We start from the raw sequence: 19,041 nt of genomic DNA, 5'->3' as shown, positions 1-19,041 counted from the left end.
TAAATCATCCCGCTGCAGAGACAGGCAGCTGGTTATGGTCATGTGACGTGACTGTCAAAGATAGGCTAGAGAGATACATGTACATGTGCTGTCTTGCATGCCAAGTTGGCAGACAGAGTCAGACTGACCATAACAAACTGGCCTACAGCGCTTATAGCGCTCATGGGCAATGTATTACTATAGGCTACTCGATGTGTCTAAATTAGAAATGTTGTCATGGCGCATCGGGAACAAACTGCCAACAGATAGACAGACTCCAACTGACAAGCACAATATTTATACTTTTCTTCGTACGACTGTGCCGCGCGCCGAAGAGTCGATCGACAAGCTCACAGCGCTGTGAGCTTGTGGATCACCAACAAGCCAGAATGTTGACAGTGCAGTTTCCCCACGTTTCCACCTCACGCCACCACGGCACGCACTTTAATAAGTACAGTTTCACTCTTTGCAGCTTTTCTTTCGCCCAACCTGTTTTCAAGATGAAGGTGTGGTCGCTGTCATGTTGGGGAGCTGACCCCTGATTCAACTCGGTGTGACTTTCTTCTCGCTTGACAACATTCTCCTCCTGTCCGGCCGCGGCGGACCACAGCCTGTTGGAGACCGCGTCTCTGACAGCTCTAGCGCCGCTCCCCGTCAAGGACAAAATGTAGTCCATGTCACAGCAAAACTTTTGGCAAAAAAAACATCTACCCCTTGAAAACAAAACCTCGTTCTATGACAGCAGGAGCATTGCGCAAAGCAGCACAGGCCCAAACCCGTTGGTAATAACGCTACCACTACTACAGAGAAGTGTCTCTGACTTTCAGTTCCAACGCATTCCAAAACAGGAACTGTTTGAAACGCGTCAACAACTGGTGCAAACTTTGTTTTGCCCCTGGTGGCGTCAAGCAGTTCTGTGCACTCAGTCAGTGAGCTCATACTCACTACTGACTGTAGCCTACTGTTAGGCAGTGAGTGGAAGTACTCGCATGTTTTACTTAAGTAAAAGTATCAATACTGGGATTGATTTAATCTATAGTATATTTATTATGGAGAGAATTACATTCAGCTTTAGAGGTCAAGTTGAAGTCTTCACAGATAACTGGTTTAGATGGATTACTCATGTTTCTACCATAAGACCTGATTTTGTATAAATTGTCAGTCGTTTCGTTTACATGTATGTTTGATTAAAATTCAATAAAACGTAAATTGAAAAAAAAAAAAAAGTATCAATACTGCAATATAGAAATACTCTGATACAAGTAAAAGTCCGGAATTCAAAATGTCCTCGAGTAAAAATTAAATGTATTGGCATCTAAATGTATAAAGTACCAAAAGTAAAAGTAGGCCTAGGCCTACTCATTATAGGCCTATGCAGAATGTCCCATTTGAAGTTCGCAAATATATAGAAATCTTTTGAAAATAGCAACTTGTCGCATAATATTTAATATGTAATATATTTAATATTTAATATTTAATAATAATAAAGTGATTAAGCCAACAGACCAGAAGAGGTTGGACTGGACTGAGGCAGTGGACTGGAAAGCCTGTCATTGTATTCATTGTGGGACATAACTGTGATGGGACAAAGGTTTAAGCTATATTGTTTCATTCAAAATCAGAATAATTTCCACAACAGAAAGAAAAAAAGAGTTACCTTAGATTATGAACACAAGCCATTTTACAATTTATGAAGCTGTTGTGGAATGTGGATTGAGTCGAACGTGATTTGAGAGTGCAACAAGCCATAATTCAGTACTGAATGTGCTCCATCTGCTGGTTAAAATGAATAGTGCAGGACAGACCGTGTTCCAGCAAACACCTGTGATGATGTAGGGTTGTAGGACATAACAAAATCATAATAAAAAAAGGAAGATAAGTGTTTTAAAAATGCACAATCTGGGAGTTTTGATGTCTCTGCCTATTTTATTAAGCTCATCACAAAGAGCCACTAAATCGTTCCTCTTAAGATCCTTATAAAACAATGTCTCCTTAACACCAAAGCAAAGCCTACAAGACTGATTGAACTTGATCCTCACTGGCACTTCACCAATGATGTACCAATGATGTATGACATTCTGGATGAGGTTGGAGTTGGAGATTATATTTGGTCCTGTGTTCCTCTGTGACCTTGCACAGGGCCCTGCTGGGACACTTGAGGTTGTGATGGGTCTTATTCTGGCCCACTGCCACTCCCAGGGGCCTTGTTGCTCTGTCCATGATATACTGTGCTGCTGCCCAGCTGCTCAGAGAAGTCATCAAATCATCCATAACTTCCTTGGAGGGAGCTGCCTGGGTTTCTTTCTCTGATACCGTGCTTCCACCTACAGTAATGGGGTCAAATATATACTTTCCCACCAGTGAGACCAAAGAATAAAACCACATCTATTTAGAGGTCTCTATTTTCCTAACCGACTCATCCAGACTCTTTAATTAAGCTTAAGTGTGATTTGAACAGCAAAATGAATTGTTCAGTTAATAAGATGAACTCCCATTGGGTGGATATTTAAGTTTCAGCCTCCTCTCTTTTATGCACTTCAGCTAATATATTTTATTGCAATGTCTTTTTTAGTTTTCTCAATATTATATTGCTGACTTCAACAGACAAGTTTATCAGCCAACTACATACGATCTATTATGGTGTTGCAAATTGGGCAGATGTTAGATTCCTTCTAGCACATAAACATGCTTTGACGCATTCTGTCAAAAATGTTGATGTGCACAAATATCATGAGCACCTGCTACTTTTAAAAGTAAAGTACTTAGGGATTCACTCCACTCAAATTACTTTAGAGTGGTGAAGTCTTGTACAAGAACCCATACAAAAAAAAACCTGGTGTCAGCAGCTGCCAGCAAAAAAGCCTTTAGTGCTTGTGTGTGAGGCTTTGTCATTGTCTGGGAGCGGGGTACTGGGGAGTGTGGGTTAAGCCTAATTTATGCTCCTTCACACAACGGTATGGAGGAAATAACTGATTTTTCAAGTTGTTAGGTTAAAGAATCTGATATTTTGTCAATTTTGACACTGTTGTGCACCGAAGTATAAATGAGGCTTTAATCTCAGCACTTTCCCACTGAGATCCAGGTAGGCTGCTGACTAATCCCAAGAAAGGGAAGGCTTTCATTATGAAACAACAAACATGAAGCCCAATGGGACGTTGCAGCTTTCCACTGGCAATGGAGGAAGGGAATACACAAGCAGGTTACATAAGCAGAGCCGCTGCATAGTGGTATATGAACATAAACAAATTAGAAATTACCCACTGGAACAAATATACACACGACACACTTGCAAGCTGGCAATGCAAAGGTGTGTGCCCAGACCAAACGCTCACCTTCACACAAAATCGTCCTGTTTTCGTCCCTAAGATTCCCTGTTAACACTGGAAATTACTCCAAAACGTCACTGATGCACCTGCTGGCAAACACAAAGAAGCATTTCACTGAGTGATACATTTGTGAGGGCTAATTGAGTTACGGGGAAAGAAGACACAGTAGCTTGAGTAGATGGATTTTCTCAAAAGAAGATGGCAACTAATTCCTTTTCTCAGAACGCCAGTACAGATACAGCATACCAAAGATTTCACATTGTCCTGTGGCTCCATAAGGGTGTTCCTTTCAATGCAGTCCTCTGCACAGGAAACGGGGCCAATAAAGTCAGTTAGCTGTTAGGGGGAAATGGCTGAGCAGCCAGACAATACAGCAATCACAGGTGTTAAAAAGCCCTGTCAGAGTTCTTCCCTCTATCAGCCTTTAAGGAAAGTGCAGCTTTGCTTCTCAAAAGCCGTCAACACTACAACAGATTATGGCAGCAGGAGCAAAATGCTCATGAAATGGAAGCATGAATAAATGTGTCGGCGGCTGTTAAAGCGGGTGACAATGCTGAGCTGAATCACCGCATCATCTACGCCCAGACTGATGTCACTCAAACACAGCCAAGCAGTGGAGTTCTTTCGTACCGTCATCTTTGCACCACAACACAGGCTTTGTGCTTCAAAAACGCTTAGTCTTTTATCATGCAAAGCAGCCTATGGCAGGTTTATTTTTTCTTCCTCGTCTCCTACACTATATGCTTTTGGCCTCCATCATGGTGGAGAAGAGCATCAAGTTGACTTGCAGCCACTTGAGTCTCCAGTGGGCCTTGCCTGTAGGTAAGCAATGTGGGGAGTCAAGACAACTGATCATGGCAATGACCTCTTCCTGTGCAACAATATCATAGGTAGTGTGTGGAAGCTACACACTTTTGGCATTTCATGCATTTATTTCATATTGGTCAGTGTAGAGAGACAGGAAACCAAGGGCAGAGACAGAGGAGAGACATGCGAGACAAGGCAGGGGTTGGAATTGAACACTGGTCTTCAAGATGTCAAAGGAGCATAAGGTCTGTGCACTAGGAGGGCACCAGACAGGCAACCCCAGGCAACTGCAAAAACATCACACAAAGGCACAGATATACCCCAAACTATAAAATAAGGATTAATGCAAGACAGCAATCTCACAGAAGAACCTGGTTCAGCAGAACTGGGGATTCTACAGCATCATTCTTCTGACGTTAGATGATTGTGGAGGATGATTGTAAACAAAGAACCATAATCACATCAGAGACACAGTTCTATTTTTAGAGGATAAGCCGCTTGTCACAGTCAATTGTGTTCTCTTCTGCATCCAGTTTTTTCCCCCACAAACTCTGCCCTAATTCATGAAACCCAGGGCAAGAGTTTTTGTTCTGTTACGGTAGGGTTGAATATTGGACCACAGGAGCAATGCTGTCCGAATATTGATTCAAAAAGGTATATCTTTTGTTGTTATGTAAAGTGAATGTAGTGGGCCAAGTGGCCATGGCACTGGCCAACATGTTCACTGGATCTAAAAAACAAAACAAATTGTGAGGGCCTAAGCAGACGGACACTTTACAAAAGATGCACAGTAAAGTCCACACAGTGACTTCAGAGTGCAAAAGCCCAAAAAGGATCCTTGTGGGTGCATACGCTCTCAGAGTTCAATTAACACTGACAACTTTACTGTGTTGGAGGCAATATACGGCAGAGGTGTGGTTGTCATATCATGCCCAATACTGCTATGGCAGTTGCACCATTACACTATTTCAAGCAACCGTTGTTTTCCCTCTCTCAGGACGGTCCGGCAGGGTGGCTTCCAGTGATGGATGATCGGTGGCGCCAGAGCAGGCTATCTTTCACCACTGCCTCCATTGCCCCTGCTCATGGTCATCTATCCTCTGTGGGCGTCTGTGCTGTCTTGAGGCCGGGTGGCCTCCGCGACTGATGACCACTAGCTTCAGAGGAGGAACACATCCGCCTACTGGGTGTTCATGGAGTGCTCTCTATCCCTCTTTATCCATCTCTTCTATGTACACGCATCTTTGTCCTTCTCTGTCACACACACACACACACACACACACACACCCCCCCCCCCCCCCCCCCCTCTGTTGGCTCCCTGCTCCCTGTTGGACCTGTTGTTTATGACGAGGAGTCTAGCTGCAAAATGCCGTTCCACTAGCAGTCTCCAGGGGAGGTTTAATTTCTGTCCGCAAGTAAGAGGAGAAATAGGCAGAGAGTAAGTGGGAGGATAGACAGAGAGAGATAGAGAGAGGACACACACACACACACACACACACACACACACACACACACACACACACACACACACACACACACACACACACACACACACACACACACACACACACACACACACACACACACACACACACACACACACACACACACACACACACACACACACACACACACACACACACACACACACACACACACACACACACACACACACAAACTGAATGGAGAGAGAGAGAGAGAGAGAGAGAGAGAGAGGGCAGAGGTAAAGAGGGAGAGGCCTGTATCAGACATGCACCGCTGAGCTCTTCATGTGGGCTGCTTATTAAAATAATAAAGCCCAGCCTTGGACTGAAGGTTGAGCCCACAATAAAAATGACAAGGAGAGTGAGAGTGAGAGTGTGTGTGTGCGTGCCAGAGAGGGGGGGGGGGGGGGGGGAGGGGGGTGGCAGATGCATCATCAGTGAAGTAAACAAAACAAATTTTCCTCTATGTCAATGTCCAGTTTATTATCTCCATTGAACTCTGTGGTGGGAGTTAATTGCTTTCTGTTAAAGTCAGACACAGTCATAAATTTCATCATTATTCTAAACGGTCTCCCATGAATCAACTCCAGGGCTGTACAGGAGCCACCGGCGCGGTGTCATGTTCTTGGGGAGCCATGGTTATGAGCACAGGCCGCTGACAGATGCAGTGGAAGGGCCACTTGAAATGAAACAAAATTTGATCCCCTCCCCCCAAAAAAGACATCTCTAAAATTTGACAAAGTAAAATAGTGAGATATTCTGCACTCTCTCTCTCTATCTACCATAAAACTGTCCTCACGCTGGACACTGTTCATTTATCACTTGATATTGCCTGTGCTACAAGCACACTAAATTGGATAATGAATCTCTCCCTCAGAGGAAATACGATAGATGCATAATTTGCTGGTTAAATTGCGACCTTAAGTGTGTAAGCTGTTACTGTGTACTTGGAGAGATGTACATAGCATTTTTGATCCACATTACCTGCATGAATTAATTGGGATCCAATAGTCCAAAACATATTAATACATAATGAAACATGATCTAATCTGAAGCTACACAGTGTCATTTTGCAGAAACATTCGTTAATTTGAACTTCACAGTGCTGATTAACAGAAGAATGCAGGGCTTGCTTCTTTGAGAATTCCTCAAACGTACTTTTAGACGTACAAATATCTCTTTTCAAGTAAGCAAGCAAGACAGAAAGAATACTGGTGGAAGAATATCTTTGGAATGACAGAAGGGAGAGTCCTTTTGAAGTCTATCACTGGGGGAGAAAAATGTACAATGCTGTAGTTAACAAGACAGGGTCTAATAGCGGTGCGGCTTAGACTTCATGTGGCCAGTTTAGGACGTCAGTCATATGGCATACTCCTGTATCTATGGCTACCAATTCATCCAAATTTAAGCACAGTTCCAACTTCCAACCAACCACCACTGACTTAATAAATAATTAAAGTGAAATATAAAAAAAATATACATTTGTTCCAAAAATGTGTTTTGCAAAAATCCACCTGTTGGTGGCACTATAACAGGCCAATGTGAAAAGGGTGGGTTATATTCCTCAGCCTAGTAGGAACGTCTGTGAAAGATTTCACGTAAATTGCACGCTGCGTTCAATTAGAGGCTTTTTGTTCAAAACGGGCCAATCCTGCAAACTTTGAAATCCAATATTAGCGAATCAGGATGGAATATGAAATATCGGACAGATCTGGCTTGAGCACATGACTATAGAGATACTGTGTAACGATTTGCGGGATTTTTGGATAAAATATGGAGTAGTAATATAAAAAAATGTGTTTTAGAAAAGTTGGCTTCCTGGTGGCGCTATAACAGGCCGTTCTGGATAATTTGGGGCAGAGGTTCATCGTTGGCATCGAGGGAGTGTGTGTGCAAAGTTTGGCATCGACTGGGTTAACGGTGCCAGAGATTAGCTGTACACAGACGGACGGGGACACACACGGACGGACGGACGGACACACGGACATAGTGCAAAACATACTCTCCCCATGCCTTCGGCCTGGTGGAGACAAAGACAGATGAAGCGTTAGAATGGTTGATGTATTGTAATGGCAAACCATGGGGATTACTATCACTATCAGTTATAAGCCATATGCGGACATAAGTTATGGATTTATTGTCAAGTATTTTATTCTGTTTTATTATCCACCACCAAGAGAACAACTGAATGTGTATACTGGGCTAGAGGACACACTGACACAGGAGTCATTATATTAATTGATCTCAATTACCTCCTGAAACTACACCATGTTTCATGCCACTTTCCAACAGCAAGTGTCATTTACTCTTCTGAAAGGACCTATAACATACAATTCAACTTTTTCAATTTCTTTTGTGTTTTTGGGGCTCCCATATGTCTTTTCTATCCCCACAAATAACCAATTTTGAACAATCAGGCTTTCATATCATATGGGTGCTTTAATGGAAATTTCTCTCAACTGCTCAACTGATTTTGTCCTCATCGTGATGTCATCAATGTCACCCTACTTTGTATAATTCCTCCTCTTCTTCAGTCTTCAGTTCCAACTTTGCATTTCCACTTTGTTTACAATGTCCGCCATTGTTGATTTTCCAAGCTGGCATGGAATGGAAACAAGCCTGGTTTTATCTAGCATCAGTATTATAATGACTCAAATATTAAATAAGCTGCATATCAGCACCCCCACCACCTCAGGACATTGTGGTATTGCAGCTAAAACTGCTTTCAAAGTCCAGAAAGAAATGACTGGTTATATCAGAGTGGTGATTGAGGCTCAAACCATTAGAAATAAGTTTGAGGGACATAGACAATATGATATTAAATATAAAAAACAGTTTTAAAATGCATGTTATTTCGGCTTTAACATATCAAAGATCTAATACACCTAATACACCTATACCTTCAATGCATTTCAACATAAATGATTGCATCCTTTGTGAGAGTGGAAAAAGCACCCTGCAATGCAATGCCTCCGTCTGACAATGTTCTAGAACCTCTGCATTCAGTGAGATGTATTAATGAATGCACCGAGCATTGACCCGTGAGTGAAGACTGCATACTGCACTGCCCAGCTAAATCCTGTCCTCCAGCTATTCTTCCCCTTGGATAAACCAGCGCACGGCGAACCAAGCCCCAGAGCGTATACATCTTCATTCTAATCAGAGCTGGGGGAGGGGATTGGTGGGCTCAAGGTTTACCAAGATGACTCATCAACATGGCTTCTTTCAAATACAGCATGTTTCCCACAATTATTTCAAAGTCTGGTGTCAGAAAATGCCTTTTTGTGCACTCAGTAATATCCCAGAACTTTTCAAAATGTAATAATTTAGGGATGTCTTTATACACTCTACATGGTTTACTTCAAGTTATGCAACAGATCATGTGTCCACTCAAATCATGACTGTACACTATCCATATGCTTAAGGAATAACATTATCAGGCTTTGTGATATTTAAGCAACATCAATTCTACAATATGGCGATGAATTTGTTCAATTATTGTGCAAATAAAAGTTATTGTGCAAAAGTTTCTGTGCTCCTCAAAAGTGCGACAAAATGTAATGGAGGGAAATATGCTGTAGGTGAACCTTTCACGGGGTAACATAACACTAACATGACTTTTCTCTATTAGTAGCTCAATCTGCCACAGCATCGATGGAAATGCGTCAGACGCTGGCAAAATATAGCTCTTTTAAAGTAATAGGTCACCATAAATTCATGAGAAAAAAGAAAACGAATATCAACTGTTATGTGGAGTGGCAGATCTGATTTTCTCTCTGCTGTAAAAATGAATCAATAGCAGTGGCCGGCCGTAGCGTTCCACGCTACAGAACTGCTTACTCTCCATTTGAGCTATATGTAATCAATCGTAGCCAAAGGATGGCTGGACTCCTTTCCAAACTAAGTGGGGGAACAGTGGGATTACTAGCGCCATGGCATTTATAAATTGAGCCCAACGAGCAGAGGGCCGCCAAGAGACTCCCGGTCAACGTAATTACACCGGCAGGCCAATATATCCAGCCCACAGATCTTTTACAGTAGCGCTGCAGTGAATTCAGTTGCAAGGCTCCTTCCTTCCGTCCGTCGCTTGGAACTGCAGAGCAAAATCAAATTGTTTGCAATTCTTTGTTTAAAAAAAACAAAAGACAATTTGGCCATTAGGAATGTCTGTGGCCTTTGGTTCTGTCTGGCCATGGCCATTGTTCCCCATAGTTGTGATTTAGACTATAGTGATTTAGTCTATAGTGTCTCAGTGCTGACTCATACCCATGACACTTATTGTTTGTGGATAAGAATTTACATTGAGCCTTGAAGTGGCACAGCTGAAGTCCTTGAAGTCATAATGTTATTATTTCCCTTTGAAAATGCTGAAGGACACGGAGAGCGCTTAAAACACTCAATTAAGTTTGAAGACGCTACATAGTCTCTGTAGACATTTGGAAATGATAAAACGTCAACTAAAAGGACTTGTTTTGCTGGCATGAACACCAAGCACGTCACTATGACATTGAGACCACACACAACAACCCCCCCCCCCTTGAGTTGTATAGAATGGGGTTACATTATCAAAACTCTTGTCTTGGGAAGGCCTGGTGTTGGTCAGGGGGCACGTTCCCCATAATTCAGTCAAGTATTCTCCCCCCAGACTCTTCTGGAAACGACCTGGTTAGCATTAGACTGATGCAACCAGGAACTATGATGTCTGCCATCATTCAATCCCAGGGACAAATGGAAACAACACACACGAGTAATTCGATAGGAACAATTCCAGTATATGACACTACCAAACTGAGTGAGCATTGATATAGCAGTGACCGCATCAAGTCACACACACACACACACACACTACCAAACTGAGTGAGCATTGATACAGCAGTGACCGCATCAAGTCTTTGATGGCAGCGGTTCCCCAGTTTAGTAGGCCATGCATTAAGCCACAGACCCCCATAATTCTTTTTTTTTAAACCCAACCCATTTTGTTCACCCAGTGTCAATTATCTAATGTAATCCTGGGTGCTACACTTCCTCTGCCAAGCTGGGGGGGGCAGCGGACTGACCTCATGCTTCCTTCTATGCATGAGGAGTCCAAGCTGCTTCTTTTCACCTGACAGGGGGGAGTTTCCCCAGCCGGACGTAGCGGTCAGGATTTCGAAGGCGTTTTTAAGAATCGGCCTCAGTCAAAAATGGGTTAATTCCGCAGCATGGCTATAGTCTTTGTCTGGAGACTCTGGACAACATGTGTGCAGGCTATGAGAATAATAAGTAAAAGTCAAAACCCAGAAAAATAGAGGTGACATTCTCTGCCCATATCAAAGTTACCATCATAGCTGTTTTATTGCTCTGTAGTGGTGACCAAAGCATATTATTAACCTTTGTGGAAATGGTTTCTAAGTCATTGTGGTATGTGTATGTGTGCGTGCGTGTGTGCGTGCGTGTGTATATGCAAGCTTTCCTCATACTGTTCTGAGTGAGGACAATGACTTCTGAAATGAGTACAAGGACACAGTTAAACAGTGCAGCCATGCTCTTCTGTCTGAGTGACATAAATTAACCTAACCTAACAATGAAAGTATCTCTTCTGAGACATTGTTGTGCTAGACAGAACAGGACCGATTGGGGGCCCTATTATGCATGTCTTAATTATCGCTGGGCCTTATTAATTAACTTATGACATGGAGGCGTGGCCAAGGCCATTTTGCTAGTATGAGAGCGGTAATCTGTGCACAGCGCGGCAAGGCGCTATGCGGTAAAACAGCCCAGAATTAGTTATGAGTGTGTGTGTTTGGCCGTTACTTTGTTGATTACTAATGGGTTGTATAAAGATGTGTTCCTCTGTTTTCACCCTAGTCTGAGGGCATCTGTCACATTGGAGCCCTCAGTGTGCGAGCATTTTCTTAATTTTTCTGGGGAAAACAGCTGTATGTCGTCCCCTTTCGACAGGCTATTTTCAATGTTCAACCCTTATTTTGAAGAAATTTTGCCAAACATCTGCAACCGGATGTTATGTTGTCTAACTAGTGTGTGTGTTGTCGCAAATCACTTCTGGTGCTGCGATGAGAGCAGAGAAAGCCTGATCGCGAGGATCACAGCGTCAGCTATTTCCTGTGGAATAAACCTTGTTTTGACCAGAAATGCCATCTGGGACAAGCAATTGGAGATAAATGCGATTGAAAGAAAACAAATAAGAGTGGATGCTGGTGCACGAGAAATTCAAGATGGCACGCTCCAGTGTTATTGACAACACCAGCTAGCAATGCAACCCAATGCTAACGTGAGTAGCATTACGACTTGATCGATCAAAACCACTATAAAAAGGACCAATTGGCGTAGATCCCCGCCAATGGCGATGGGTCAGATTAATTCAATTGGCATAGATCTACGCCAAAGACGGAGAATGTGTTTAAGTACAATGTTGGGAGCTTAATAGGGCTCTAAGAGTCTGAAAGCTTGTTAAAAGCCACTAGCAGCCTCGCTTCTCCTCCAGAGGAGATGCAATAATTAACTTGCATCGCGTGCGTGTGCACCCCATCTTTTTTGCCTACCGGTATATTGATAGTACCAGTAGAGATTAACAGGAAACATGGAGAGAGATCGAGACGGGGAGTGACACACAGCAAAGGTGATCGGGATTTGAACCTGCAACACGCTGTCATGCTCCAAGTCCATTAGAGCTGTGGTTGTGGTATGCACCTGGACCACAAGGCCTTCTATTGGATTTGTTGTGTAGCTAAAGCTGCCTGCTGATGCTACTGTACGCTACTAGTCTGCTATATGCTTCCCAGGCAGGAAGGCTTGGGCTTATCTCAGCACACACAAGCAGCTCTGCTGGCACGGGCAGCATGGCATGGCACGGGCAGCATGGCATGGCACGGGCAGCATGGCATGGCTGGGGGGGCAGCATGGCATGGCTGGGGGGGCAGCATGGCATGGCTGGGGGTGCCTCTGTCAGAGCATGACAGATAGCTCTTACTCTCTGTCCCTCTCTCTCTGTCTCTCTATCCTCTCTCTCTTTCAATGCACCTCCAGTCTCTTCAGTGAAAACATGCAGGGTTTTGATACTGGCACACAGCATGGGTACCTGTATTGATCGGTACCATCCTAGCCTTGTAGCCTATCTATCTATTTATCTATTCATTTCATTCATTTAACAGGGACAATTATTTAACACATCCGTTTTCACATCCATGTAAATGGGCCAGTGTTAGCCAGAAGCAAATATTCGTCTGTAGTCCCTGGCTGCGCAGGTTGTTATAAAGTGGTGATAAAACTATCCATACAATACAATACAAGTAAGTAGACATAGTATAGGGGACAGAACAATTACAGTGAAATGTGAGAAGTGACACCAGTGACAAATGGAGCTGATAATTACCCATAACTATAAATTTGGTTTGTAGTCATAGTTGGTGGTCTCTCTTACTTCCTGTAATAGGAGGCTCTAACAGAGAATACTGTTTTACCAAACACTGCATTGTCCCTGTAAATACATCTGAATAGTACATCGTAGTCCCCTCTGGAAGTTGCCCTGTCACCACTTTCCCTTCTATCAATGAACTGTTTCAGTGGTATACTAGAGGTACTATAGGTTTAAAACCTAACCTAGCCTACAAATTCATGCAATGTGGCATGAATTTCTTTATTTTTCAACATATCTTAATAATAATCATAATAATATCCTTAATTTGAACATCTCTGTTCAAATTAAAACACTGACATGGCTTTGGGTTTCGTGAGCAGAAAGCTACTTTGAGAAGCAACACATATGCATATAGTGTACCACACATACACAGGCATAAATTAACGCATATGGACAATGTAATCTGCACACTACAGTAGGTAAACTGTATGAATGCACTCAACCACGCATGTACACACGGGCACACACACACACACACACACACACACACACACACACACACACACACACACACACACACACACACACACACACACACACACACACACACACACACACACACACACACACACACACACACACACACACACACACACACACACACACACACACACACACACACACACAGGCTGTCCCCGAACATTCGGGGTTCGAACTTTTGCTCATTAGGGTTGGCACTCGAATCTGAATTAACAGGCTTGAACCATTAGTTGTTTTTTTTTTACTCAAATATTTCTCGCCGAGAATGCGATATGCATAATAAGAGTACTATGTTCATGTTGTGTTTACATGTTAAGATGTTATTAATAATCTGGGGGGCACACAACCGATGCGGCAGTGCGCATACGTCGTCAAAATGTTTTTCTGCGCGTAGATCAAAGGCATGCAAGGTGCATTTGCGCACCAACAGCTGAGACAGTTATGTAGAGAAAGGAACTCAAATGTGATGTTAATGTCCTGTAAGTAGACTTAGAAATAAAACTAGTGTTGACTAATCATTACATGTGGCTCTTATTTTGAAGAGGAAGTTATGCACAGGAAGTCCGTTTCAGTTGTAAACAAGCTACTATGACACTTTCCCAAAGTTACGTGCTCCTCCTCCCCCTCAGCCCCCCCGCCAAGGTTCGGAGCTCGAAGGTTATTTTTCAAATTAATTAGAAACGAATGGTTAGAAGGTTCGCTCGAAACACACACACACACACACACACACACACACACACACACACACACACACACACACACACACACACACACACACACACACACACACACACACACACACACACACACACACACACACACACACACACACACACACACACACACACACACACACACACACACACACACACACACACACACACACACACACACACACACACACACACACACACACGGATCCTAGAGCTTCTGAGGTAATAATGTCAATCATACCACTCCAGCAGGCTCTCTGGAAAACAGAGGTCCAAAACCACTGGTCCATGAAAGGTTTAGATTTAGTAGCTCAAAAGTCTAATATTACATTGTACAGAAAAATACAATTATATATCCTTTGAAAATTATCATGGAATGAAAAATGTATGATTGTCCCATTTTTGTCCCAAAAACAATGATGTCCCACTTTTGTGTAATTGCCACCACTGGCTATGACTTGGATGTGTAAACACAAGCAACGTACCACCTGAGACAATGACATCAAACGAAAGCAATACTCATGTACAGCCTAAAGCACTTTGCTATAACTGCCAACTATCATAATGGTTAGCACCCAGTCTGACACCATGCTGTGACTACAGCATGTTACAGCTGTAATGAATTATATAGGAAGAAAAATATATTATGTTAGTTCCAAGCGGAGTAACAAGAGACAGTATTCCAGTAGGTATGGTACAAGGGAAGGCAGTCAGGGGGGCACACACAAAACCACAACAAAGGGCCACCAGTATGGTAGCTAAGGCCCGAGCTGACACTTCCTTCGATGTATTGAACGGCTGCTAATTTAATTCCAGCCAGTGAGTCCCTTAACATGAAACTGCATATCAAACAACCTATGGTGGGGGCCTAAGGCCAGTTAGTGTATCACTCCCCCAGCACCAATTCCTCTCCTCTTCGACCAGGCAGTGAAAATTCAATGAATAACTAACATGGGAATAATCATTCACATGCTGTCGGTGGCGGGCCATGGCTCTCAGGGCATGAGGATATGCAAAAACGGGTGGTCCTGTCTTGTTTATTAGCATTTCCTCTGTCAGGTACACAGCTGTGTAGGACACTGTAAAAGCAGGATCAGGGTCAACACACTGACAAACACAGGCACACGCATGCATGCACATTTTGCCCTTTCGAGAGCTCCTGGGAGGACTTGCGTGATACTTAAAATAGCTTCATGTCCATTATGGCAAATTTCCTCGTTTCTTAGAATGTGTAACTAAAGCAGTCATCTGAGCCAAGTCTGGTCATCTTCACCAGTACTCCTCCCCTCTCTCTTTGCTGTACGGCCCGCACAGATGAGTCAAACAACAGCGTAATTGGATAAAATATGTCACCTCCAGACTGCAGTCAAGGTTGGACCAATGAACTGTGGAAATCTGTCAGTAATGTCTGTCTGTCCTTCAGATTTCTCTCTCTCCCTCTCTCCCTCTCTCTCCCCCTCTCTCTCTCTCTCCCTCTCTCTCTCTCTCTCTCTCTCTCTCTCTCTCTCTCTCCCCCCCCCTCTCTCTCTCTCTCTCTCTCTCCCCCCCTCTCTCTCTCTTTCCCTCCCCCCCCCCCCCTCAGGTCATATAAATGCATTAGGAAACATGGAGGTAGAGAAGGAGAGGGGGTGAAGGGTAAGAGTGGGCAAAAAAGGCACAAAGGCAAGACAGACAAATGGTGGAGAGGTGCAGTCTAAAAGGCATCCTCTTAGAGGCCATTATCTGAAGTGACATGCTGTTAAGTCTCCATCTGCAGGAGGCCAATCAGTGGCCACATCGCTCACCTGTTAAGTGCTCATCTCGACCTGCCTGAGTCATCATCCTTCATGTTGTAATGTATGAATCATTTCAATGCATAGTATCACACAGATAATCCAGAATGGTTTCTGCTCACAAAACCCGAATTACTTTTAAGAACACGCACATGCATGGCAACAAGGATAAACATATGGGTTAAAGATTGCCGAGGTACAGTATATCAATCTCAAATGACAAATAAAATGAGAAGCGCCTATGGTTATTCTCCCAAGAAGAAAAGCATACAATATTGGCCAGATGGAACAATGTTTGCAATACAGCTACAACATGGTACTGATGCGGTGACAGTACAAAGCATATTAAATGGGTCATGTACAGACGTTCCTACTGTACATGCTATAATGATGTAAAAGGTCAGACATGGCAGTGTCAGACAGAGACACGTGTGAGGTGTCGCCAGGGCCGGATCTACCATATGGGCACTTTGGGCACGTGCCCAAAGTGCTGCTCCACAGAACATTTCCCTGCTAATCCGAATGAAATAAATGGTGTCTAAAAGATTAGTGTTTTATTGTTGGTGAGAAGGGCAGCTGAAAAGTGCAATTGTGTGTAAAGCAGCAACAATGCGCTAGATTGGCTGTCACTCTGGGGGGGGGGGGGGGGGGGGGTGACCGGAAATAGGCCAATATAACGGCATAAAACTGCCCCAAAACGGCTCCAAAACAGCAAAAATGTTGCGCGCACGTGAAGGGGGGCCCTTTTAGCTTCAGTGCCCAGGGGCCCTCAGAGGTGTCACGGGGATTCAGCAACCAATACTGCAGGTGTCCTGCAGATCAGCTTTGTGCAGATCGCCTGAGCTAATGCCTGACTTCTGTGCTGCACGTCTGCCGTCTTCTCTTGCTTCTTTTTTTCCCAGCTGCGCTCTCCCATCCCTTCTCCTACAGAACATGCCTGCGCTCTCCAGTCCTTTCTGCTACATGCCTCCATTTCTTGATAATCTCGCTGGATGTCATGTTGTGCCGCCTGTCCCTTGCCGTCATGTCAGATGTGCAGGGGAAATACCTGCATGCAGACAGCAACAATCCATCCTGTGCTCCGACAGCTTATTCCCTTCTTCCTTCATAGCCTTCCTTTCGTCTGTTCTTTCTCCCCTTTCCTTCCTTCTGTCCTACAGTTGGGTGCCACCGATATTGTCCCTTATCATTTGACCCATTTAGGCCTGACCTCAACATTTAAAAAAAATCCTTCTAAATCCTCCAGTTTTCTGAAATAAATATTTTCACGATTTTTCAAAAATAGCAGACCTACAAGCTCGTAGCGCGCCACTCGGTGGCGCGCTATGAGCTTGTAGATCTGCTATTCTTCAATAGCTAAATTATAACAATGTTTAAAACACCAAAAGGGGTTCCCGCCCAAAATGGGTTAACTGTCCTTTTGCGCAGATCACGCAAACCTCAGCAAAAAGAAAAGGACAATATCGATGGCCTCCAACTGTACCATTGTTGGTCTTGGTCTGGTTATTGAAATGTCTGCATTAGATGTGACTCATTAATGGCAGGTCTGCCTGAAGCCTGGCAGACAGCAGAGCTTGCTGTCTGCCACATTATTGCTCTCCCATTAGAATAAATGAGCATGATCACTCCTGTAAGATGTGACTGGGGCTGGGTTCGACTACATAAAAATGCCCCAGGGCCAGTCTTGGTGGGGCCCCATCTTAGACAGACAGAAGAGATAGGACAGCAACTAATCAATGTCTAATTATGTGGTAGAACAGCATACATGACTGACACCCTGGAACCTCCGATATACTGAATAGTGGTGATACAGCCTACGCTCTGAATAGGTTTTAAATTGATACATAGACATTAGACAACATTAGCTAGGATGTACCGCTACACAATCGAGGCCTCCAATCTTACAAGTCCATGTCTACACATTTAAGACTTGTTGAGGCCAAAGACTGAAAATAGACGATCTACAGTAAAAGCTCACAATGCGCTGCATTCGTGACACGATGTAAGCTTGTAGATCGGAGATACTGTCATACGACAGAGCAGAAATTTAGCATTAGAAGAACGTATCGCAGCAGAATGAATTACCCCTTAAAGTTAATTAAGACTCCAAATTTATGCGTAGCTTTGCTTTAACTCAACTGTGTCGAGCCATCATTACAGTACATATAATTATAATGGTTGAGTGACTGAGGCTTCCAACCTTCTGCAATTATAATTTGTGACAGCACCCAATGAAATGGATGATGAATGACAAGAGTGGGCAGAATGTCAAGAGTCAGTGCACCTGTCCTGGTATCCCTTTTTTATACAGCAATTTCCCTCATTGATTATTGCTGACTGAACTGATACGGAGGACCACAAATCAATCCACTCTGTAGTCAATACCTGGCCCCGGTGAGAAGCTTAGTCGATAGATGATGACTCTGTAGAATGATTCTGTACATGTACAGTACAGTGTGTGACGCTGGCATGCAGGCCTGCAGTGCCATTGTTTTCCGTCAGCCCCTTCTGCGAGGCAACTAATGGACTACAGCAGGGGGTCTTCAGTGTTTTAGACCAAGGACCTCTTAGCTGAGAGATATATAAAGCAAGGGTTTGAGGACTGGGAGGTTAATATAATGTGTGGCATTAGGTACAGTATGCCTGGCCATTGGTTTTCCCTTCGGCACAAAAACTGGGCTATACAGCCTCATCGGCCATGCTCTTCTCACAACCCCATCACTATTCCTTCTGGCAGAACAGCTAGCTCTGCAAATCTGGGGACAGGTTGTTGATTTTTAAGCTGCATTGATTTACATGACTAATCGCCTACTGTATGCTCAAGGACATGTGGGGAAAATCTAATTCACCATGAACTCTATTGCAAGAGGGTTGCAAGAGTGTCAAACACTTCTGGTAAACAACAAAGAATAGCCGGATCAGCACAACTTACTTTTGATACGTTTTTGGTAAGAACCATCTATTTTGATGACACGTTTTGCTTTGGATAAGTGGTACATACAGTGTGAAACGAGCTGGGGGAAAGTGGTGGTGACAATAAGCGGTACGGAGTTAAAGTGTACT

General features: G+C 43.5%; 1 protein-coding gene across 5 annotated transcripts in view; it reads right to left on the bottom strand.

Annotated features, from left to right (window-relative positions):
• Positions 1–19,041, bottom strand: part of oxr1a (oxidation resistance 1a) — a 177,728-nt gene that overhangs the window by 83,285 nt on the left and 75,402 nt on the right. The window contains exon 1 of one of the 5 annotated variants that reach the window (XM_079503026.1): positions 469–808. The exons of the other annotated variants lie outside the window; for them this stretch is intronic. Coding sequence (XP_079359152.1) covers positions 469–655 — 187 coding nt within the window. The 5' untranslated portion in view covers positions 656–808. Of the gene's footprint in view, positions 1–468; positions 809–19,041 lie in introns of those variants that run through there. 5 annotated transcript variants of the gene reach the window in all.

This window comes from Electrona antarctica, assembly GCF_951216825.1.
Source record: "Electrona antarctica genome assembly, chromosome: 6".
In the NCBI taxonomy this organism is placed as follows: Eukaryota; Metazoa; Chordata; class Actinopteri; order Myctophiformes; family Myctophidae; genus Electrona; species Electrona antarctica.
The sequence above is the reverse complement of the archived record's forward strand: the minus strand, read 5'-3'. Positions and strand labels throughout refer to the sequence as shown.